General features: G+C 39.3%; 1 protein-coding gene across 1 annotated transcript in view; it reads left to right on the top strand.

The window, feature by feature from the left end:
* THSD7B (thrombospondin type 1 domain containing 7B) overlaps window positions 1-24,077 on the top strand; it is a 628,673-nt gene that overhangs the window by 375,497 nt on the left and 229,099 nt on the right. Inside the window, exons 11-12 of the mRNA XM_042446231.1 lie at window positions 1,328-1,460; window positions 2,932-3,035. Coding sequence (XP_042302165.1) covers window positions 1,328-1,460; window positions 2,932-3,035 — 237 coding nt within the window. The remainder of the gene's footprint in view (window positions 1-1,327; window positions 1,461-2,931; window positions 3,036-24,077) is intronic.

Below are 24,077 nucleotides of genomic sequence, written 5' to 3'. Positions count from 1 at the left end.
GTGGGTTTCCATAGCCAAGCCAGGATTTGAACCCTAGTCTTCAGAGTCCTAGTCCAATGCTCAAACCACTGCACCATGCTCACTCTCTAGTGTTATAAAACTATGGCCCAAATATTTGGTAATAGTAGATTGGGTTAAGCAGAATGAAAATAAGATTTAAGCCATTAACATTTTCTTCATATTTGTCACAGTCTAAAATAATCAAAGAATGTTTCTTTATAAGAGTGACACAACTTAAAGTGCTGTAGTTCCATCCTATGGATTTGGGATTTGTAGTGTTACACTGTCTTTAGCCTTCGCCACCAAAGAGTACTGGTGTCTCACAAAACTATAAATATCAAGATTCTGTAGGATGGTGCGATGGCAGTTAAAGTGGTATTAAGCTGCATCATTTCTACAGTGCTGATGCACCCAAAGAGAAAATTGTCCATTGAAATTAATAACAGTAACAACTGTAATTATGATTATTTTGGAGAACAGTTGTAAATAACATAAGAAGAAGTCATAATATTAAAGCATCTTCAGTTCTTGGTATTGTATTTTGGCATTTAATAAAACAATCAACTCTATTTTCCTGGTTTAGGTAAAACAAGAAACTGTTGTTGAGGACAGTTTCCCTGTTTTCTTCACTTATTCAGGGAAGCAGAATGGTATGGATGAATAGAATTGATATTTGGTATTTGCTGGGGTTTGATTTCAGGACTTCCTGTGGTTACAAAATCTGTGGATGCTCAAGGACCATTAAATACAGTGACATAGGACTCTTTCACACAGAGGCACTTACCGTTGGTAAAATGCCAGCAAAAGGTTCCTGAAGCGCGAAGGTGGGATAGCTGATCGCCCTTCTTAATTGACATTGAGGTGTCCCACTTCTCGCCCATCCTCAAAGCGTTCATGGAGCAACCATTTCTTGAATAACAGGAACTTCCATTATTCAAGAAATGGCTGCTCTGTGAACGCTTTGACAACACTTTGAGATTTTTATTTCTTTGGGAGCAACAGCTGATTCAGTCACAAACACACATACACACACCTACCTCCCCAACTTTTCCTCCCTGTCGAAGAATGGACCTCAGGAGCCTCAAAGTTTTACCCTCAGCTTGTCCATGGGTCATACCAAAATCCATAACTTTTTCCCCAAAACCTGCCCTTGACTTATACATGAGATCAACTTATAGTCAAGTATATATGGCAGTAGATTCAGTGTAACAAAAAAATGGACATTACATTAAATACCACTCAAGTGAAAGACAGGAGCACTAATGCATAAAAGCAACTATGCTTTGTAGAAAAAAAAATCTTATTATGCTTTTTAAAAATCTCCTAGGTAATGGTACAACAACAAAACAGTCCCGCTATAGGATTATAATTCAAGAAGCTGTTAATGGAGGACAGGAATGTCCAGACACCTTGTTTGAAGAAAGAGAATGTGAAGACGTCCATCTTTGTCCTATGTATAGGTATAGTATAAGAATAAGAATTTATTTATTTCCCACCTCTCCTCTGGGTAAAAGCTCCTCTAAACATGTTGTTGTTATTATTATTGTTAATCTCACAATTTTCCCAGTTTGGGACTCAACAAACAATGTCAAAGCAAACATGGTTAAAAATTCACATTTCAATGGCTGCACATGCATACGGTCCTGGGAGAGCAGCCACATGCAGGTGCACTGCCATTTCATACAACAGAACCTGAGGTATCCATGCTTTTTGCCACCTGTGGAGGAGTCTGGAAGTGCCCACTGTACACAAAAGTTAAACAGCAATTAAACCATCATAGAATTAAAACCAGTCAAAAACATAAACTGGAGGGGGGAGGAGACAAAGAAAAGTCTAGCACATTGTGAAAGGCCTGTTTCTCCTTAATAACCAATTTTCAAAGGATTAATGGGGATGGGAGGGGAATGTTCCCAAACGTGGCTTCCATTTTCTTGGTTTGGGAAATCATCCACTTAGTGACAGATGTCAGTCTATGGGATGAAACAGATGAGCAAAATAAAGCAGCTGCCAGCTACTTTGAAGACAGGGTATTTATATGATGCATGCCTCGAAAGAGGGAGGAAAGAGAAAGCTGTGCTGTGGGGCTAAAAACCAGAGCAAAAATAAGCCGGGATACTCTGGTTTAGCTCAGAAAACAGGCATCTTTGTGCCTGCATATAAATAGCTCAGTGCCAGTGCAGAGTTGTGGCAAAGCACAAAAGTGAAAATGTGACAACTCCAATGGATGTAATTCCACCATACACAAACCAGAGAGTCCAACAGGGGCACATGGAGTGAATGGGGGGAAAGGGGACATATATGGAGGGATTTGTACCTGCAGAGCATTACATGTACCAATGTGTGGCTGATCAAAGGGGCAGCCATCCAATGGGATGTTATCTGGGTGGGATGTGGGAGGTACTTGGAGGTGGCAGGTGATATGTTTGTATGATGGTGGGGAGGCAACAAAAAAATTATTGAGCAGTATGGCTTGCTGCCACATGGGTGTTCAGCCTTCCTTGTGAGTGAACTATGCAGACAGAAGGGTTTTGACCTGATCGAAATGCTTTTTCCTGTTTGTCTGCTCAGGCTGTTTGTTGACTTCATTAATTTCATTATGAACTTCAAACATTAAAAAATTAGAGCCAGTTTGGTTTAAGGTAGCTAATTTTCTTGTTCTTAAGGATCTAGTAAAAGGTTGTTTGGCCTTCTTCCTGAATTACTTTCCAACATAAAAAAAACACAGTAGATTGTGTGCAGTTGTACATGACTAAATGTTCAAGGCTATAATAGCTAGGTATGTAATGGCTACAGGATCATTAATCTTTTCCTTTTCTTCTAATTGTATTTTTATTTATTACAAATGAAAAAAATTAGGCTTAAATTTGAGGCTCATTTCAACAGAAAACAATCTGAGCTTGTCATAATAACTTTTCCTATTTGAAATTCCAGCTGGAAAGTCCACAAGTGGAGTCAATGTGTACTGGTGCCAGATTCTATAAGACAAGGTATCTTGGGTGTCAATGAAGCATGTGGTCATGGTTTGCAGTCAAGAGGTAAGAAAGCCACAATGAATTCTCACTTTGAAATGCTGGCTTCTTTCTGGCTGTCTGATTTCACATTATGCCATCTCATTCTAGGATTTAGATGAACTGTGGGTTATATGAACATCTCATGTTAAAAAGATATTTTATGCTTCCTCTGTTCTCCCAGTAATTGAATGACAACAGCAACAACAACATCTGCAGTATTATATTGGATTTATTTTCCTTTGTTTAAAAGAAAAAGTTACTCTGGAGACAGGCGATTACCATTAATTTATGTTATAGTATTTGTAATTATTGCCAAGACACAAAGTATTGTTACGTTACCATTTGGGAAGGGGGTGGGATATATAGATTGTGGCATGGTATATGCGATGACAAGAAAATGCAAGCAACAAAGCTGCTCTCAAAATACCTTGCGAAAATCTCTCCTTGCCAGCTCAAGAAGGGAAACAATTGGATTGGAAATTGCACTCAATCATCTATTGCATGGTTCTTTTAGGGAAAGGAGGATAACAAAAGCTGCAGAAAAAAATGTCTTCCTTAAACACTTGATTTTTATGACACATTTTCATATTACTGGGCCTCAATCATTTTTTCCTGTATCATTTTCCAAGTCGAAACATGAAAATCTGAAGCCAGCTTGCACTATTGAAAGGTTAAGCAGAACTCTTTGCAGCAGTTTCAGCACAGTAGTTATTCATTCTTCCTAGGTACAAAACAAAACATTTGAAAGGAAGGTTGTCCCAATAGAAGATGATCACATTTACAGTACCATATGTTTATGAAAGGTTAGCATTTTAGTTTTCAGTGATAGGCTGCAACGTTTGTGTAATCTGGGAGGAATAAAAAGTCTGTGCAAGAATTGGAAATAAGTAAATGTTTTAAAATTATGTTAGCGATAGAGAATAAAGTTACCTGAGAGATTTGTCTGTACGAATTTCCATTCTGCAAGTATGATGACAGTTGCATGTATTGAAATATAATTCCCAGATTTATTTCCTTTTCTATTTGCTGTATCATTTGTTGTTGATGCTTTCTTTTCCCAGTAGATGCATGAGCTGTCTAGGTTCATTCTGAAAGCTTTAAATCCACTAAGAAGGCTGAGAAGTTTAAGTTTTGTTGTCTTTAAAAACAAAAAAGAACCCTCTCCAAAAAAACCTTATACTTTCCAGTATAATACTTCATCATCTTCTTTCGTAAATTTCAGTTTGCCTTTGACAAGTATAGATATGGAAAGATGTAGAGTTTATAAACCATTCTTTCATAATTGCTAAGCTCATTTATCGAGCAGTTAGATTTTTAAAAATACATAGTAAAGAAATAACAAAGAAGAAATCATCACAGTTTTGTTTACAAAATATCCATATAGATTTTGCAATGTAGGACAATCCCAAACTTTCCAAGAAGATTAGACTAAGACAGACCTTTTAACTTTTATAATAGGTAGGAGGAAAGGAGGAAAATAAAGGAGAAATAAGTAAAGGAGATGTGATAGGTAAGGTACCAGGATGAGGAAAGGAAGTGCTGAAATTCAATATTATTGTGTGTTTAATAAGGATAGTTCAATAATATTGTCTTTCCATCTTGGCCAATGGTGTGGTTAGAGTCTTGTTATTTTCTCAGGAACCAGGAGAATGTTTGCTGTTTCTGAGAAAGAAGCACAACTGGCACCAAAGATGTGGATCTCATGAAGTGCATCTGATGAAGTGAACTAGAGTCTTCGACAATTTATGCTGCAGTTTCATTTTTCTCTGTTAGTCTCAAAGGTGTTAAAAGGATTTTTTTTCCTTTTAAAAAATCCCTTTATTCTGAAAAGATTAACACAGCTGTGTTTCTGGACAGTTTGAAAACAGAACAAAATGTACCTAAGGCTGCATCCGCACTGCAAAAACAATTCCATTTGACATTATTTAACTGTCCTGTCTCAGTACTATGGAACTGGGAATAGTAGTTTGTTGTCACATCAGAGTGATGCAGCCTTAGAGGCACCCAAGGGAAGAAGGTAGATCTGCTGTGAATAAGGATCTGCTGTCAACTTGTCTTAGTGATGTAACTGTCAAAAACAAATAAGATTAATTTAGATTAATTTACCTGCATACCCATGTTTCCATGAAAGACATGAAAGAGTGTTGGTTCAGTGTGCCCACCACCACCACCACCACACACACACACTGATAGGGAAGTATGCATAGATTATCTTTACATAATTTAAATTTAATATTCTATAGTTTCTTAAAGAAAGTGCCTTTCCATTTCAGGTAACATCAACTTTCCCTGAAGGCTATATTATTAATTATAAAATCAAAGGTTTTTTAATATGTAAAAATGAAATCCAAAATCCAAAACTCTTCTCTTACAAGATGAAGCAAAATAAGGTTGATCTCTCTGGTATAATGTCAGAATCCTGCAGCTTCAACAGGTTTATTGTTTTGCGCCCTCTATTACTCTAGATCTTACAGTAGTTCTTTAATCACATGTGGCAGTATGAAACAATTTAGTTTGGACAATTGACTATAGGAGTCACAGGAAAATAGCCAAAACTGTTGGGAAGATAGATTTTGAGATCTATCCAATGGAGTAATAATCTTTGCCTGTTTTCTTGTAGCCAGCAAGCTGCATTCTGATACGATTTTGATTAAAAGGAAGCCTTCCTGATGTTATCTGTCATAAAACAGACATCTATAAAACAGTGCTCCTTGTTTTTACATATATATGAATGCATATATTTTCCCCTACTGCTTTTCACATCACTAGTAGTACTGCATGTCTGATGTTACTTTTAACAATGTGTACATTGATAATTGTACACTAGCAAAAATGGTGGCTAGAGCCACAAAGGGGTTGTCCACATGGGCCAAAAGGTGTGTGTTCCCCCTGGCCTCCTGCTATCCAGTTCAGATTATACAGGTCAAAACCCCAGGGCCAGGATTAGGCCCAATCCTGGCATGAACAGCCTTTACCCCTGGTCAGTATGACCCCTGGTGGGGGTCATGTGAATCCTGACTGTTTACATGTCTCCCTCACGCCTTACCTTGCCGCACCATTGTTGATACTGAGACACCCCCCCCCCCCCACATTGCCATTTTTTAATGAGGAAATGGGACATCTGACCATGTGGGTGCAGGCAGTCACTTCATTTTTGCAATGGGGGATTCTCAGTACAGCAAAAGCATAGCAAGGTAAGGCATGTGAGCTAGTAGTGAGTCCTGGGCTGGCAGCAAGATGGGAATGTAAACACCCATTCCTCCCCATGCCATCTTGGGGCCTGACCCAAATCAGCACTGGGGCCAGAATATCATGCTATCTTGGCCCATCTGCTCAGCCCCAAAGTCAAAATGAGGCAGAGGATGTGAGGTCCATTCACACTACACAATTACAGTGTTATGATTCCAGTTAAACTGCTGTGGCTACATTCTGTGGAATCTTTGGTTTTGTAGTTTGGTGAGGCAATAATACTCCCTGGCTGAGTATTCTAAATATCACTTTTGTTGCTGCTGAGTGCATCCAAGTTATTTCTGACTTATGGTGACCCTAATGTGACCCTATCACAGGGGTTTCTGGGGCTGAGATTGTGTGATCGGCTCAAGGTCACCTAGTGAGCTTCCATGCCCAAGTGGGGAATCAAGCCCCAATATGCAGAATTACAGTCCAGTGATCAAACCATTACACCATACTGCAAATCCCAGACTTCCACAGGATAGAAGTGTGGCAATTAAAGTAAAATTGTAGTGCTATAGTTTTATAGTGTAGAATAGCCATTGGGTGCTAATAATTTCTTTGGTTTTCTGTCACACTCCTTTTAAAACCATTATACCAAGTAACATAATTTTCATTTTAAAAAAAATCAGTAGTATTGATCCCTGTTATCCACACATAGAAAAAAAAATCTTACTATTCTTCTAATATATATATATATATTTCCACTTATCTCTATACTCCATGGGTGCTTTGGCAGATCAGTGACCTTCTAGTACACCTTGAAATTGTTTCAGTGAAATTTGTTGAAAACTCTACATAGTATTGACCAAGTGCAATCCTATACATTACTGATGAAATAAAGTGAATTTACTTTAGCTTATTCCTTTGTGAGCGAGTATAAAACTTCAGCTTTAATTTCACTGAGAGTTGAACAAACTGTAACAACTCCAAATGATATGCCTCATTCTTTTTAAATGCTACTGAATGGAATTATGTGCACTTAAATTGACTTCTGTTGAATGGGGAAATGTAAGTTTTAGATTTGAGCCTTTGAGTCTTTAATACATATATTATTTATATTACTTATTTATATATATACTTGTAGTCAACAGAACACGTGACCAAGAAAGTAAAATAATACTAAAATACAGCAGCCAAAGTAGTAAACCAGCTAGCTTGAATAAAGATTGTAAAATGTATGAACAAATTGCAGTGTAACAGTGGCAGTGTAGTTTAATAAATTGTGTTCCATGGAGTTACTCTGTGATTACTCAGTACAGTTCTCTGCCCTCACTATGTAATAATGAAGATTATGATTCTTTTGATTTAGAATACTTATTATTATTATTATTATTATTATTATTATTATTATTATTAAGCTTTATTTATATAGCGCTGTAAATTTACACAGCACTGTACATAAAATCATTTAATTAGACGGTTCCCTGCCTTCATGCTTACAATCTAAGAAGACACGACACAGAAGGAGAAGGGAATGGTTGAGGGGAAGGGGATCAGGTCCAGCATTCTTCTCTCCCTCTGAGTCCTGGACCATGGCAGATGGACAGATGGAGGGATCTGTATTTTAAGGATAGGCCTGGTGGCAGTGGCCCACCCTTCTCTCCCCCTCAGAGGCCAGGATGGAGTTGGATGCCTTCAGGGAGGGCGCAGTTCCTTTAAGGGAGGCCTGATGGGATTGGCCTATCTTTCTCTCCATTTGTAACTCTGGCTGTAACTGCACTGCAGAAATAATCTAGTTCAGTACTACTTTAACTGACCTGGCTCAGTGCCATGGAATTCTGGAAATGGTAGTTGGCTGTGGCTCCAGAGCAAAGCTTTGTTTTGTGAAATATTTAGCCTCTCTATGAGAATGCTCTGGTGCCACAACAAAGTAAAAATCCTAGGATTCCGTAGGATGGAGCCATGACAGTTAAAGTCGTGTCAAACTGTATTAATTATGCAGTGGTGTCAAACTGCTACCCTTAATTTCTACAGTGTACTGTTAGTTTCAGAATACAATTGTGTATCTGAATCTTATGCAAGAGTTAAAGTTTCTCCATATTCTTCAAGGTTCATGTTATAATTGTAATTCTAATCTCAGCAAAAGAGAATTGTAAGCATGGTTATCTGAGCAAAGTGTTATGATAGCTACATCTAATTTTTCTCCTCAACATTTATCTTCATGTAAAGCCTTGTTCTTTCTCAAGAGGATGACTAAAGCATAGATAACATGGCAGTACTTGTGGAGAGGGGAATAAACACAGATATAGTTCTATGACTCCATTAGCTAATCCATTATAGGTGAACTGTCAATTCAACCATCAAGCCACTTATAATATCCCCACTGACATAAATGGTGTTGGTCTGTGGTAAAAGTATGCAAAGTATCAAGGAGAGAGGTAATAAACACTGCAAGGTGGTTGTCCCTGAGTCTGCTTAACAGCTAATTCATGTCCATAACTACCTGATGTGGGATTTATTTAAGATTAAAACATTGTTATAATGTTAATGAACTCTTAAAATACATGTGATTGAAACCCAGCACAACCTCTGTCTTAAAATCATATCTGGTTAGGGTAGTGGTAACTTGGCAAATAATCTGCAATCAACATTCACAATGCATTCAACAAAGACATAGCAGCCATGCTAGTTTGGAAAATCAGTATGCAAAGGGATCTTATAGCACCTTTGAGGATAACTGAAAGAGAGAAGTTGATAGCATGAGCTTTTGTAGACTTGAGCCTATTCCTCAGATGAATGGTGAGAGTGGAAATTCCAGGGACAGGCCTATATAGCAGTGTCTGCATAGGAATGTCCTTAGGAATGCAGAACTTTGTGGTTGTGGAGATAAGGTGACAAATTCAGTTTTAACAATGGTAGTTGGGGACAAGGCAGCAGGAAGAATTCTGAGGTCTCTGTACCTCAGAACAGAGGAAGATTGGAAAGTGAAACAATAGAATTAAAATATATCAACAAACTGCATTCCATCAACAGTGGGTTGAACAAGGACAGTGGTTTCACAGTACACTGCTTCATCATGTCTTTTTTTTTTTGGTTCCCACACTTCATCCCAATACTCAGTCATATGCTTATCCACTCATCTTGGCTTTAGGCAATATCCTTCCTCCTGCCTTGTCTCCCAACAACCATCATTAAAACTGAATTTGTCACCTCATCTCCATCTTCACAAAGTTTTGCATTGTTATGGACATTCCCACACAGAGACTGCTATATAAGTCTGTTCCTGGACTTTCCACTCTACCCAGTTAATCTGAAGAAGTAGGCTGAAGTCGACAAAAGCTCATGCTACCAGTGTCTCTCTTTCAGTTAGTATCAAAGGTGCTACAAGATCCCTTTGCAAACTATCAAATAGTCACACTTGTTCTTAAAAGCATGTTGTGTTGTCCTACTTTTAGTCTACTTAGGTAAAATCCTCTTTGAGGCCTTTGAAAAAAAGAGAAACTTTAATTTAGAAGACATATGCATCGGTTAGAGAAAATGATCCAGTAATTTCCTGATTGAAAAATGTAGAGATAATGGGCCATAGCCATTGTTGGAGATCTTCTTATGCAATAGTGGAGGTAGAGCTAGCTCCTCTCACTTTGGCCCCTGACCAGCCCAAAATCCCATCCAGAGGGTTGGGAAATCCCCTCAACATGGTTTTAGGTGGAGGCTGAAATAGGAAGGGTCCATTTTTCAGAGTGCAAACAGTGTTAACATTAGCATAGGTATTTTGGCTGACTGCCTGTATACCCATTTGCCAGTGTAGTCTGGATTCCTGTTCGTGGCATATGCACATGTAACCCGTGGACACGTATACAGTCCACCCTCCCTATACGCAGGGGAATCCATTCTGGACTCCCCCACATATGGGGAAATGAGGGTATGCGCAAGCCTCATAGGAAATAATGAGACTCATGCTCACAGTGCCTCATTACTTCTAATGGGGCTTGCCTTCTGCGTAAGCTTAAAGCCGCAGAAGGCAAGCCCGCCTATGAGGAGGACCTACTGTATATCCTTTTTTGACTATATAGAAGAACATCTAGTCTACCTCCTTTAGCACCATCCACCCGTTGCCCTGGGCAGAACTGAAACATGTGGAATGCATTGCCATGGCCATCTATTGGCCAAGTAGAAGATAGGAGCAGGCACCCAGAACCTTGACACCAACTGGAGTTCTACAACTGGGAGAATAAAACTAATATCTGTCTCCCAGATCTCCGCCATGACACTGAAGATCTGGGAGGGTGACTTAAGCTATTTTTCTCACTCTGCGGTTGGTTTTTGTCTTATTGGCTTCTTCCTATCCTTTAGCCAGTACATGCTCATGGCAGCATTTTTCCAGCCACCTCAGATCTGCTTTCCGGGTATGAAAAGATGCAAAACTGCATAGACAGCACCAAAAGCATCTGAGGAAATAGACTGAAGTCTCCTTTCACTCATGCTTCCAACTTGTTTCTTTGACTTAATCTCAAAGGTGCTACAAGATCTCTCTACATAGAGTGTTTACTGTCTAACTACTAGCATGTAAATCACAGCCAGTTTTCCGTAAACATGCAAAATGTCAACACCAGCAAAATACAAAGGTTAAGTCTTTCATTATTGCCAGGCTGCAGAGCTGACACTACTTCTGGTGCAGGTAGACTCCCAGCCCAACATAGGGTGTTTCTAGAGGAATTCCCTCCAATTGTCAGATAATGAGGGACAGTGGCTAATAGATATGAGTACTTTGGACCCCATGGGCATTCTGGGGCTGAGTTGGACTCACTCTACTCTACACAGCACTATTTAAATTTGTGTAAATTTGCTTTGTTCTTGGGAAGCAGGAAGCAGAAGTTTCACAGTATTTCTGTAGTTATGAATGGTGTTGTGATTTAAGTCAATTTAAAATGTGAAGCTCCACATGCTCAAAGCATTTCTCCCCTCCTCCCTACTTTTTTCCTCAAGGTTAGCAAACTGATCTTCTTTTTTGTTGATTTGGTTATATTTGCTTTAATTTTTGATTTTGGTTTTTGGGTTGCTCTCACATGAGAAAGATATAGAAAAAGTTACAAAGCATGGAAGGGCTGTGATGTTAGATGAAGTAGAAGAACATGGTTACTTTTGTGCTTCCTAACTGAAGAGATAGACATGGCCATCAAAAGGCTAATGGTCTTTATAGTAAAATTATTAGGTTTTTGTGTAAAACTACCTATTATTTTATTATTATTAACCTTTATTTATAAAGCACTGTAAACTTACACAGCGCTGTACATACAATCTTTTTAATTGGAAGGTTCCCTGCCCTCAGGCTTACAATCTAAAAAGACACGTACCTAGCTGCACCACTGCTTATATGCCAGAAGCAACAGTAACAAGAGCTCTCTAACAGAGTGCAAATTTGTCAGCAATTGATCCACTATCAGCCCACACCATCATCCCAGTATGAGCTGTAGACTTACCTCTTTGCCTTTGGATCAGGTTGAGAAACAGGTAGTCATTGAATACTGGAAGTGATGCACTAAAGACAGGTTTACAGAACAATTCAGAACAGATTCTCTAGATTTCACAGCTATCGTCTTCCAGTCCTGAGATGATAAATATTTGGTTATGCTAGTGTACCAGAATACTATTTTAAAAGAGATGGGTGCAGATAGCTAGGGAAGGAGCTAACATTAGGGAAGCACTATTGTATGGTGTTTAGCAAAGTGTGTTTATTTCATGTGCTAATACAGTAATCTTATGTCACATCCTAATTTTCAGCCATGGTTTTTATACTGATAAATTTATTCATTGACTTAATATACTCTCTAAAGTGATGTTCAAAATGGTTCCATAAGTAATTGGAATGGTTACTAGCTCTGGGGCTGAGGGAAGGAAGGCATGTTTCTATGATCTTCTCTCTTACTCATCTATTACAGCACCATCAATTCCCATTACATCTTGATTAGTTGAGTATCAATTTGAAGCCTTTAATATGCACTTTCACACAAAATTTCTGCCATTTGTTTTGGTAGTCTCCTAATCTAAATAGCATGCTTAGGTTGAGTTGAGGTGAGTGGTTTCTTCAAAGGTTTTCATTATTAATTGCAAAATAAAGACTTACTTAAAAAAAAAATCTAAGACTGTTAAGCCTTAAGTATTATATTCTTGAAAGACCCAGTAAAGTCTTTCCACAGCTGACCCATTTCTTGTTGCATATTCATCAGGCTATATAATATGTACGTTTTATTTGCTGCCAGCATCTGTGGGCTGGATCATTTACAGTATGTTGACTTGAAAAGTGTATTGGATAAATCTTTTACCTTGTATTTGCTGATGGCTTTTTGGACCTTTCAGCGTTGTGATTCCACTCTGGTGGGGGAGGCGGCACTTCTGTGAAATCCAACCTCTAGTGAGATCCTAAAGTCATTTTATTTAAGCTTTTATTTTCTTGTTTGAAGGCAAATTTGCCATATGGAACCATGCAAATGCTCCTGCTTAGTCCTTCCCCCATTGACTTAGGAACTTAGCAGATTGCCTGTCTCATTCTGAGCAAAAGAAGTTGGCAGAGTCCAGGGGTCCCAAATTCATGGCAGAGTGGATTGTCTTGCCAAAAGATAGAACTGAGACCACCATTCTCAGAATCTCTAAGACAAATGATATGCCATTTGCATCATTGCATCATCCCTGCATGGAGATGCCAACTCTCCATCTCCTGACTCTTGAGTATTCCACTACCATGCTCATTGAGGAAAGGTGTATACCTTGATCTTGCTCTGAAAGGTGCGTACATTTCAGGAACTTTCCCTTGCTCTTCCTAGGGTAAGCCTCTGAGACACTGGGAAACGAAGAATTGAAAAGAAACTTAGAAACTCAATTTTCATCATGTCAGTTCTCTACAGCAAGTGTTAGAGAACACATGAGTGTTTGATTTGAAGCTCACAAAAATGTTCTAGTTAGAACAAGAAGCAAGATGCCTGTAGGTCCCTAATAGAAAAGGCATAACAAGCATAGGTTGTTGCCCAGACTCTAATATAAGGATTCTATATCCTTTATTACTTGGCAAGGAGTGTGCATTCGGCCCTCCTTAACAGATTTTTTTTATCCATGGATTCAAGTATCCATGGCTTGAAAATATTCAAAAAATAGTATAAATTCCAAATAACAAGCCTTGATTTTCCATTTTATATAAGGCATATTATGTTGCTATGTCATTATATTTAATGGGATTTGAGCATCCACAGATTTTGTTATCCAGCAGATAACCAGGACCCACTGTAGCTGTTAACCACTTGCAGGAAACCCTTCAGATGACTTCATATTCTGTCTCATTAAGGGAATGAGTGTGAGTTATTCTTGGGCTCAAGCTCTCTCCTCTCCTTCTCCTCTGGTGTGGTTGTGAGGGAATTGGAAGTTTCCATCTCCACGTTATTTTCACCACAATTTGTAACATTTAGCAACCCTTTTGAACCTGTGGTTAAACCTAACAAAGATTAGTTAGAAGACGCCAGCTTCAGAAATTGGCTGGAAGTTATGGCAGTGCATAATTTTGATGAATTGGAAGGGGTGGCATTGATGTGTCTCCACCAATTTTGGGTTTCACCTATTTTACCTCTTTAAAGTGGAAGGGGTGCTCGGGAAGTAAAAACTTACCCCATTTTAGGTTGCTTGGATGCACATTTCCTCCTTTTCTTTTAAAATTAGGTTCTGAAGACTTGACAATTTTCCTAAGAGCTCAGAGATACAAAAATGGGGTTGGGCCAACCTACAGCCTTTGCCGGGTGACCAGATGTCCTCCTTTTCCAGGACATGTCCTACATTTCAACCTTCTGTCTAGGAGGAATTCCAAAATGTCCAAATTTTTGAGCATGACTATGAAGCCCACTGAGCAACATGTTTGCTGTTCTCCTTTGAGAAATTTGCCTACTTGGCAGCCTGTCCTAATTTCAAATAGGAGGATAGGATGGGTCCTTCTTAAAGTTCTTTTTTCTAGGAGCAGCAGCAGATAAAACCTGATCTCAAAACCTGAGCGGGGAAGGGCATTTCTCAGAGGAGAAAAGGATAGCAAATGGGCTGCTTGAGGACACAATGCAAATGTTGAAAGACATTTCCCCCCTCCCCTTAATTTCAGCACCATGGACAAATAAAAGGAATAATTTAAATGTAGATTCAGTCAGGGGTTTGTTGCTAGTAAAGCACAGTTTTAAGCATTTGTCTTGCTCGTAGTTCTATAAGTATAAGGAAGCCAACAAGGACTTTTATCAAAGATATAAAATATAACATATGTAATATAGTTGTAAATAAACCACATGAAATGAATTTATATTTATATTAGTGTTTCATCTTTTATTTGGTACTGCCCTACATTTTATTGGAAGTCCTACATTTTCTGGTGCCCTGTCCTCCTTTGCAGTTATCACATCTGGCCTTTGGGGCTGCACTCTCTTCACCCCTCTTTTAGACTTATGTCACAGCTAGCTCAACATTTTTCTATCAGCAAGCTGGAAAAAAAGAGTCTTTATAGCAATCTGTCCTAACAGTAATATGTGCAGTGTTACATTTTAACCAAAGGCAATTTAGTAATCTGCAGAGTCTCAGTAAAATAAAGATGATAAAGGATGTGCCAGGCAAGATTATACACATGTGGTTTTATGCAAGGGAGAAAAAAACAGTGTTTTCTTTTCTGATGTCTTTTGATATACTACTTGTATGTGAGAAGTAAAGTAGTTAAAATCTGGGATATAGGCATATATTTGAGTATGATATGAAATATTACGTTTCTTCCTGGAATGAGTATTTTGTTCTTAGCATAATAGTATAGAGAACTGGGGAAAGATAAACAGGTTTGCATTACAAGATAAATACCTACAAAAGGGATATTAATGATAAAAAAATAATGAATGCAGAAGACTGAAGGGACATCAAAGCTGCTCACAGTTAGAGTCTCTTGATTAATAGTAGGAGGCAGGCAATGAACATTAGATCAACAGGAAATGTGTGCATGAAAGACAAGCCCAAACACACCCACAATTTACAAGAGCTATTTGCATACCATAAAATACTTAAATGCATGCTATATTTAATTATGGTAGGAATATAAAAGCCGGTCTAGTTGAAGGAGCTCCTACTTAATGTGGAAGATGGAAGACGGTGTAATCATTTTATGTTTCATTCCTATATTAAGTTTGGTCCTCCACTGACCCTCCTTATGTGTTTATTTATTTATTTATTTCACGCGGAGTTATTGTGATTCAAATGTCCATCCTAGGCTGCCCACTCAATTTTGTCTTGTATTTTTTCCCCAAATGATAGCAGGATTAGCATTGTACGAGTTCTGGTACTTGCTCAAGAAAATGGGGTCGCCTGACTAAGCGGGCCGGCCCGGTTGTTGCTGAGGAAGAGCTGCAGTGATTGCTGGGCCGCATGACCCAGGCCATTCCCAGCAGCCGCGCGGTGGGCTGAATGGGCCAAGATTGGCCTGGGAGCATGGAAGGGGAGGCGGCGCCCGGATCGGTGCCATTTGCAGCTTGGCTCACCCCACACACCCTCCCTCATTGCTAGTGGGTTGCTGTCACAATTTATCGGTCTCATAGGTCTAGAATCTGTGGGTGTGGTTTCCAGGGCTGCGTAGCCCTGGATCGGGGGTCCAAATGGTTACACGGGGGTGCTGAGGCCGAGGCAGTGCAGCCATTGCAGGGGCAACTTCGCAACAGTGTCCCCCGTTGGCAAGGAACAGAGATGCGAGTGATCGCATGTGAGGACATGTGATTAACCGCACGGGCGGTTACCAGCTGGGCATTTAATAGCTCTGTCCCTCTGTCATCCCAAAGCTTGGGCGTGACCAAGCATTTGGGTTCATCCATTAACCAGGTGTTGGTGGATGACAGATCCAGACTTTATGCTGTTCGGCCAACCCTATTTTGATGTTTGTTATAGTTAATAATAAAGTTGTAGCCTTTTCATCCAATCAGGTGTTTTTGTGTTTATTCAACGGTGGCTTCTTTCCTAGGCAAATGAAAGACAGATTGAGAGAGGAATTTTTTTAAATGCATGTATGTATTTTTATTTCATTTGTATGCCTCTTTCCTCCCAGAGTGGGGCCCAAGGAGGCTCACAGAGAGAGGCAATTAAAAATCTTCCATTAAATTTTTTTTCTCATGTTCTCCCCACATCTACACTGTAGAAATCATGCAGTTTGGCACCAAATTAACTGCCATGGCTCCATACCTACAGAATCCTGGGATTTGTGGTTTTGTGAGGCACCACTATTCTTTGGCAAGGAAGGCTAAAGACCTTATAAAACTAAACATTCCAGTATTGCATAGGTGTCAATGCTGTCAAATTGCATTATTTCTATTGGGTAGAAAAACCCCTAGTGAGCCTGTGATGGTGGTGGGACCAAAAAAAGATCCTGTAGATCTTAGAACTCTGTCAGATTTGTATGAGGAGATATGGTTTTTCAGATAGTCTGGATCTAAGCCATATAGGGCCTTATAAGTCATGATCTGTACTTGTGCCCAGAAGTGAACTGGTAGCCAATGAAGTTCTTTTTACAAGGAAGCTATATGCTCAAAACTGCCCTTGGTCAGCATTCTGGCCATAGCATTTTAGACTCACTGAAGTTTCTAAATAGTTTCCAAAGGAAGCCCCATGAAGAGTGTGTTACAGTAGTCCAAACAGAATGTAATCAAGATATGTGTCACCCTAGCCAGATATGACATCTTAAGGAATACTAGTTTTAGCTGTATATTCCTGACCACTGGTGAAACAGGCTGAGAGTAGAGTCCACGAGACCACCCAAGCTTACGGTGAGTGATTCAGTATTCAGACAGCTTGCCTAGAATCAAATGGGAAGGAGAGGTAGAGTTGGGTGCCAGCCGAGTATGGGTGATACGGCACTCCAAAACTCTGCTTGACCTCTCCCAGTGGTTTCATATAGAAGTTAAACAGCATAGAGGACAATCCTTAGTGATGTCATGGGCCTGAAGCTGGGGAATTGGAGTCCCTCAGGACCACTTTCTGAGTTTTCTCCTCCAAAAAAGAACAGAAAAACTGCATAACAGTGTTCCCAAGTCCTATGCCAGAGAATTGGTTCAGAAGGATACCATGGTTGATGATATCAAAAGCTGCCTTCTGATTTCCCTTCATGGAGGCCAACAAAGAAGCCCCCTCCTCCACAGGTGATTTTGTCGTGCAGTATGGGGACCAAAATGTTTAGTATTTATATCTTGCACTATTGATGCACATGGTGACTCTACTGTATACTTAAGACCACTAGAAAGTTTTAGAAGTATGGCCAGCCCCCCCTCCCCCTTATGTCTACCCCATTAGAGGATCTACATGCAAGCACACAAAAGGTTACAAATCCTGGCAGTGGGATATCATATGGACACCAAGTTTCTTGTAAACATACATTGGCGGGGTACAAACCGCCGCTTTGCGGCGCTCCCCCGCCGCCGCCATTTGCTCCATGCGGGAGCCGCAGCAGCCAAACCGCGCGACTCCCGCGCGGAGCAAAAAAGAAGCTCCATTTCGGAGCTTCTTCTTGCGGCGCCTCTATGACGTCGCGAGGCGCCTGGCGCGGACTCGTGACGTCATAGGTGCCGCGACACGTCTGGACGCTATGCATCCAGTACGTAAAGATGGCGGCGCCCATGTAGAAGGTGCGCCGCCATCTTGTACGTATAGGATACGTACTAGGGTTAGGGGAGTGCGGAAGCACCGCCCCTTCCTAACCCTAGTACGTATCCTATACGTACTAAATGGCGGTTTGTATCCCGCCATTGTCATTTTTACCAATAGAATCAATGAAGTCCATATCTGAGTTTTTATTCAGCCAGCCAGCTAGGTTCCATGAAAGGGGTGACAGACTTATATTTATATAAGTATTTATATAATTCTTCCATCCAACTATATTACTAGGTGCCATAATGGCTTCAGTGATTCATATCAAACCCCTCTCCCCCCACCCCCATACACTTAGAGCTGGTATGAGGAGGTTCAGGGTCATGTAGACTAGACTGGGGATGTCATTCTCCACTGAATTTCTTTTCAAATGAAGTAACAAGTAATTTTAGCAATTTTCTTACCACAGTAGGAAAAATCTTCAAAAACCATGTATTTTCCAAGACTATTTATATTTCAGGACTTGTTTTGTCTCCAATTTGTACATGCTAGTTTTGCACAGAAAGTGGGATTTTCTATGCAGGAAACACCTTTTTTTTGCTCAGAAAATATTATACCTGAAATATAATTTTCAGTTCTGAAAATGCTGTTTTCTATGCAAATCACCCATGTGGGAAGAGTAAGGGGTTTGACAGATTGCCCCGAAAGGGCGGGCTGGAGCCATCCATTTTTGCTCCCGTGGGAGGCCACAGCAGTCAAACTGTGCAGCCTCCCTCAGCAGCAAAATTAACCCTCTCAAAGTGGATTCTTTTTGCGGCATGCAGCTGTCGCCATGAGTGCACCATGTCAGAATCCACCTTCAGTCAGCCATTCAGGGTGTATTCTGACATGAGGTTTGTAGAGATAGATGAGATAGATAGATAGATAGATAGATAGATAGAGAGAGAGAGAGAGAGAGAGAGAGAGAGAGATAGGGAGATAGATAGATAAACCGAAGAGTGGGGGTCAGGGAATAGGTTCTCACCCACAAATAGGGAAAATATAGATACACATATAGAGAGAGGTAGAGATATAGATAGTCACTTTGAGAATAGGGGGGCTGCCACCATGAGGAATGGGCCAGATGGTCACGTATTGCATGGCAGTTAGGCAGTTTTATGAGGGGTTGTTGGTAAACTGATACCAAAGGTGCATATAGTCTTAGATCTCTACTTGGTAGAGGAACTAGGAACCAAATGGCCAACCTCCCCCCCCTTCTTTCCCCCCTTCAGAACAAAGGGAGAAATTCTACATCAAAGGCTAAACCAAAGGGACCCAACTCAAAGGGAGGGGTATGGGGAATTCTAAGGTTCTGTCTCTATTTGGAGTTCTTCAGATTCAACAAAGACGTGGCCAGGAATACTTCTACTTAGTTAGTCCTTACAATAAACTTTCTGATCTACCTGAAGTTTGTCGTGGATTTTTGGTTAGAGTAATCCCAAGTCTCACACACCATTGGCATGCTGTGGCATATCAGTGACACAAGCGCAGTGCCGCAACATGCGGACGCTGCACTTGCATCATCATGGCAGCCCCATATGGATGGGAGGCCGCCATGATGTCAGTGCTGCCGCGCACTATAGTTCAGGAGCGTATGGATGCTGCTCACTCATGAACCTTAGAATCAGTACTAGGATGGTGCTTCCCACCCATTTGTACGGGGCCTAAATCCATAAGTATAGCACAAATACAAGTGCAGAAACAACTTTTTGCATGCAGTAAATAATATTTCAATGTGGAAATACCACATAGAAAATGCTATTTTCTTCCCAAAATAACCACTTGCTAATTTTCACACAATAAAATCCAAACTCTGAAGATTTTCATCAATTCACCGTTTCATTCCACTCAAAAAAACATGTATCTTTTAAAATACTCTTACAATCCCTAGGGTAGATCTACCTGCTGATGCCAATGCCTGTTCTATCCACAGTTGTTACTTGTACACCCAGTAACTAGGAAGTTTATCGGACACCTTACCTTCCGCTATGCTCCTGTCACATAAGCATCACCGATCTGCGATGGGAGGCTCTGCTGAGATTGCAGATGGCGCTACACTTCTGTTTTTGTCATGAAAGCATTATCGTAAGTGTTTTAAAAAGGGCCCTTTTTAAATAACGGATTAAATTGTTATTTAAAAGGGACCCTTTTTTAAAACACCTACAATAATGCTTCCATGGCGAAAATGGAAGCGTTGCGTCATATGCGATCCCACCAGAAGTTCCCGTCGCAGATCGATGACATTTACATGATGGGAGTATGGCGGAAGGTAATGCGTCTGATAAACTCCTATACAAAAGAGATGGATAGGTCTACTGAAAGGGTGGGAATCATGAGGCTGTCCAGTTCCCTGCATTCCTTTCTGTTAGTTGTGCTCACTAGGCCTGCTGTGAGCTGCAATCTGAGCATCATGGGAGTGGTCCTAGTAGAGCTCTTCCATGTGGATGGGCAAGTGGAACCCACATGCCCCTTCATGCATTTGCAACTCCTACTGTAGTAATTTTTTCCTAAAATGTCCTGTGCCTGTGGAATTCCACCACCAATATACACATATACCTTTGGTTTCCTCACAGTACATCTCAGTGCATTTTCAGATATATTTTTATATCCCTTTTTCATACAGGCACTAAAAAAAATCTCACTAGGTTTGTCCTGAAAGGTACATTTCCTTGTATAGAAGTGGACTGATTGAAGCATGCTCTTTACTTCCACATACTTGTCTTTCTCTCAGTCTCTTTATTATATGCACAAATGTAAATGTGCACACTTTGCATTTTGAAGTGGTAAGCCACTTTTCTGTTTTCATGCTTCATTCTATAATGTACTCATTTTCTATACATGGATTTTTCTGTAATGAAAGGGAAAGATGGAATATATCCTGTGCAGTACTGTAATGCACATTTCTGTTTTAAATGTGCTCAAAATTTTGTTGCTTCTGAGTGCCTACAAGGCATTTCCAACTTATGGTGAACCTAGGGTGAAGCTATCATGGGATTTTCTTGGCAAGATTTGTCCAGAGGTGGTTTCCCATTGTCTTATTTTGAAGCTGAGAGAGGGTGACTTGCCAAAGGTCACCCAGGAGTTTCTCTGGCTGGGTGGTGATTCAAACCCTGGTCTCCCAAACTCCTAGTCCAACACTCAACCCACTACATCACATTGGTTCCCCGACTCAACATTACCTTAGTCAATATTAATTTTCATTAAAAAAAAGTTGATGTATTCCAAGCATTTTGTTGGCTGAGAATTTGAAAAAAAAGACATGGGTTTTACACAATAGTTTTACAGAATTGCTGATTATGTGTTCATAATGTAAACAGCTTCAGAAAAAAATTAAAAATAGATAAATATACCCAGATTTAAGTACTTTAGTTTGAAAAAAGCCTACAATAGCTTAACTATTAACCTTCTACTTTTGAGGTCTGTGTATCATTTTCCTTTTTATAGATAATGTTGTTGTTGTTGTGTGCCTTCAAATGGTTCTGATTTATGGTGACACTAAGGCAAACCTGTTGTGGAGTTTTCTTGGCAAGTTTATTCACAGGGGTTTGCCATTGCCATCTCTGAGACTGAGAGAGTATGTAAAGTCGAAGGCTTTCATGGCTGGCATCCATAGTTTTTTGTGGGTTTTTCGGGTTTTAGGATACCACCCAGTCATCTTTTATTTAAAATAGACTCCCCTGAACTCATTATCCTGATTCCTTTTTCTGTTATATATTTTCTTTTATTTATTATTTATTTATCATTTATTTGTTATTTATTGATTATCATATTTTATTACCAAGCAACCTGACATACTATTTCAGCTGTAACATTGTAACGCCCTTCTTTCACTGCAGAATTGTTATTTTTTTAAAAAAGTTGATTTCATGTACTGTAGCCACATGAGCAAAAATAAAAACAAATAGATAGTTCAACGTAGCACGTTTGTTTAGTTTGTGCTACAAATACTACTGGGATGAATGTGCTCAATATAGTTCCCTTCCTCCACAAATATCACTTTTAATGAGATGAAACAGCTCAGAACAGTAGAATATGCAGATACTTAGTGCATTTTTAAGTCACATACAATGCAATCTATTAAACTGAGAAGTCAGCTCCACTGAGTTGCATAAAGCTTACTCCCAGGTTGATTTATATGCAGTTGTAGCCTTGAGAATGAATCAAAAACTCTGAGGTAATCATGCTTTCTGATCATTTCCAGCTCTAGAATTACAGACTTGTATAACTTTTCTCAGTTGAAAAACTATTTTAATGTTATAGTTAAGGACATAAAACCACCAAGTATGTAAGTGACATGGTGACTCCTCACCCCCCACACTGCTTTTCTCCCTCTTATACAAAGCAGAAGGTGTCTCCCTGATATAGGTCTGTGCTTTATGAGATAAACAAATGAGTATTTCAAGATTTGCCATCCTGGCCAAGTCATAATTTTTGAGTCTACTGTTAACAAACACTAAATCAGAGCCTCTGTTTTGAAACAAAAATCATATTTCATAAGGTATATTTGACAGTTCACTCTCTTATCTGGGAGAAATCCCTTCTTCTCAGAACTCTTCTCTGAAATAATAAACCTGCAGTTGAACTTGTGGTAAAAGTCAAGGTCATTGCAGCTTAAGAATAAACGTCTATATGAGAATTACCTGCCTTGCTATTGCAAATCAAATCAAATTTAAATCAAATGAACTGATACTGTATCTCTGTCTACAGCTCAGCCTGTATTTTATTTGAATCCAGTTAATAGGAATTTGTACTGGATTTAAAAAATATATATATCTTCATCCTCCTTGATGACTCTTTCTACATGAAGTTTTCTGGTGCAACAAAACCTGTAGATGTATTGGGGTGGGGGAGACTCAGTGTGATGAAAGGAAGAAACACTGTCAGAAATATTAATGTAGGTTATTTCTCTTGGGATAGTACTAAGATCTTTAGATAAAACTAGCTTGCTTTGGGACTGGAAACTGCTTTTGCAGTTTGAATTCATCTGTTGTTCTCCATCCCACCCTTTCATTTTTGTTGTAGAGTGAATATTCATGAAAATTGAAAAAGCAAAGAACCAATTGTGATTTTATTTCTTCTGAACAAAGCAAAGAGATGTTGCTGTTTATAGATATCCTACCTTGTACATGCAAGATGTTTTCTTGCAAAACAGGTCTATTGCAATTAATGAAATATTTTGTTTGACTAGATAACTTTCAGTACATTAAGGACAGAAATCTTTAATTCATAAGTTTTATAATTGCTTTCTAAAATGTTGCCAGTAGGCAAAGCTTGTGCGTTCTGTTAATCTTTGCTTTAAGCTGTAATTTGCCAGTATTCTAATGCTGTTGGTATCTATCATGCTAAAAAGGTTTTCTGCTTTTCTTTTGGTTATGGAACATCTATTGATTGACTGATGATAGCATTCCAGTTTTTATAGCATGTTGAATCCATTTAAAACATTTGTTGTTGTTGTTGTTTTAAAAAATACCTTTCTAAAGTGGTATAAAATTTAAGAACCATAGTTTAAGAACTATGGGGACAGTCTTAGAGAGATGTGAACATTTGTAATCCCAGTAAAATTTTTAGGAACTCCCTGCACTCTCTGTTAAAAGCTTGGATAGGAACACAGATACAAGTATACGACCAAAAATGTGACAGATGCATTCTTGATTATGTTTGGATACACTCACTAAAATTAAGCTTATTATGGTCAATTTAGGGATCATTCATTTCACTTGGTCTACTGGAGAAATGGAGAATGGAGAAATTGCAGCTTGCAACACCCTTCTGGACCTCAAAACCTCCTGGAAGACTCACAAAACCCCTCAACATCTCTAAATTCTGTTTTTGGTCCAAACTTCCTCCAGAACCTATAAAACCTTCCCCAAACATCATTTCTTTCTAGCCAGCCCTATAAACTCCAGTATTAAACCTAAACTGAAAGTGATCTAACGCTGCGGAATTTTGTAGCATCTTTGAGACTAACTGAGAGAAGGAAGTTGGTAGCATAAGCTTTCATAGATTTAAGTCTACTTCATCAGACACATGAAGAGTTAGGAACAAGCCTTTATAGCTATGAATGAGCAGATTGTATGTGTGAATAGCAATAGAAATTCAAAACTTGTAGTAGATATGGTGATGAGGTGACATGTTCAGTTTTCAGGACAGGGAATCATCTAATTAAAAATAATAATTGTAAGCCACTCTGATAACCTTTAGGGCTGAAGGGCGGGGTATAAATACCAT

The sequence above is a fragment of the Sceloporus undulatus genome, chromosome 1 (genome assembly GCF_019175285.1).
Source record: "Sceloporus undulatus isolate JIND9_A2432 ecotype Alabama chromosome 1, SceUnd_v1.1, whole genome shotgun sequence".
Classification (NCBI taxonomy): Eukaryota; Metazoa; Chordata; class Lepidosauria; order Squamata; family Phrynosomatidae; genus Sceloporus; species Sceloporus undulatus.
The sequence above is the reverse complement of the archived record's forward strand: the minus strand, read 5'-3'. Positions and strand labels throughout refer to the sequence as shown.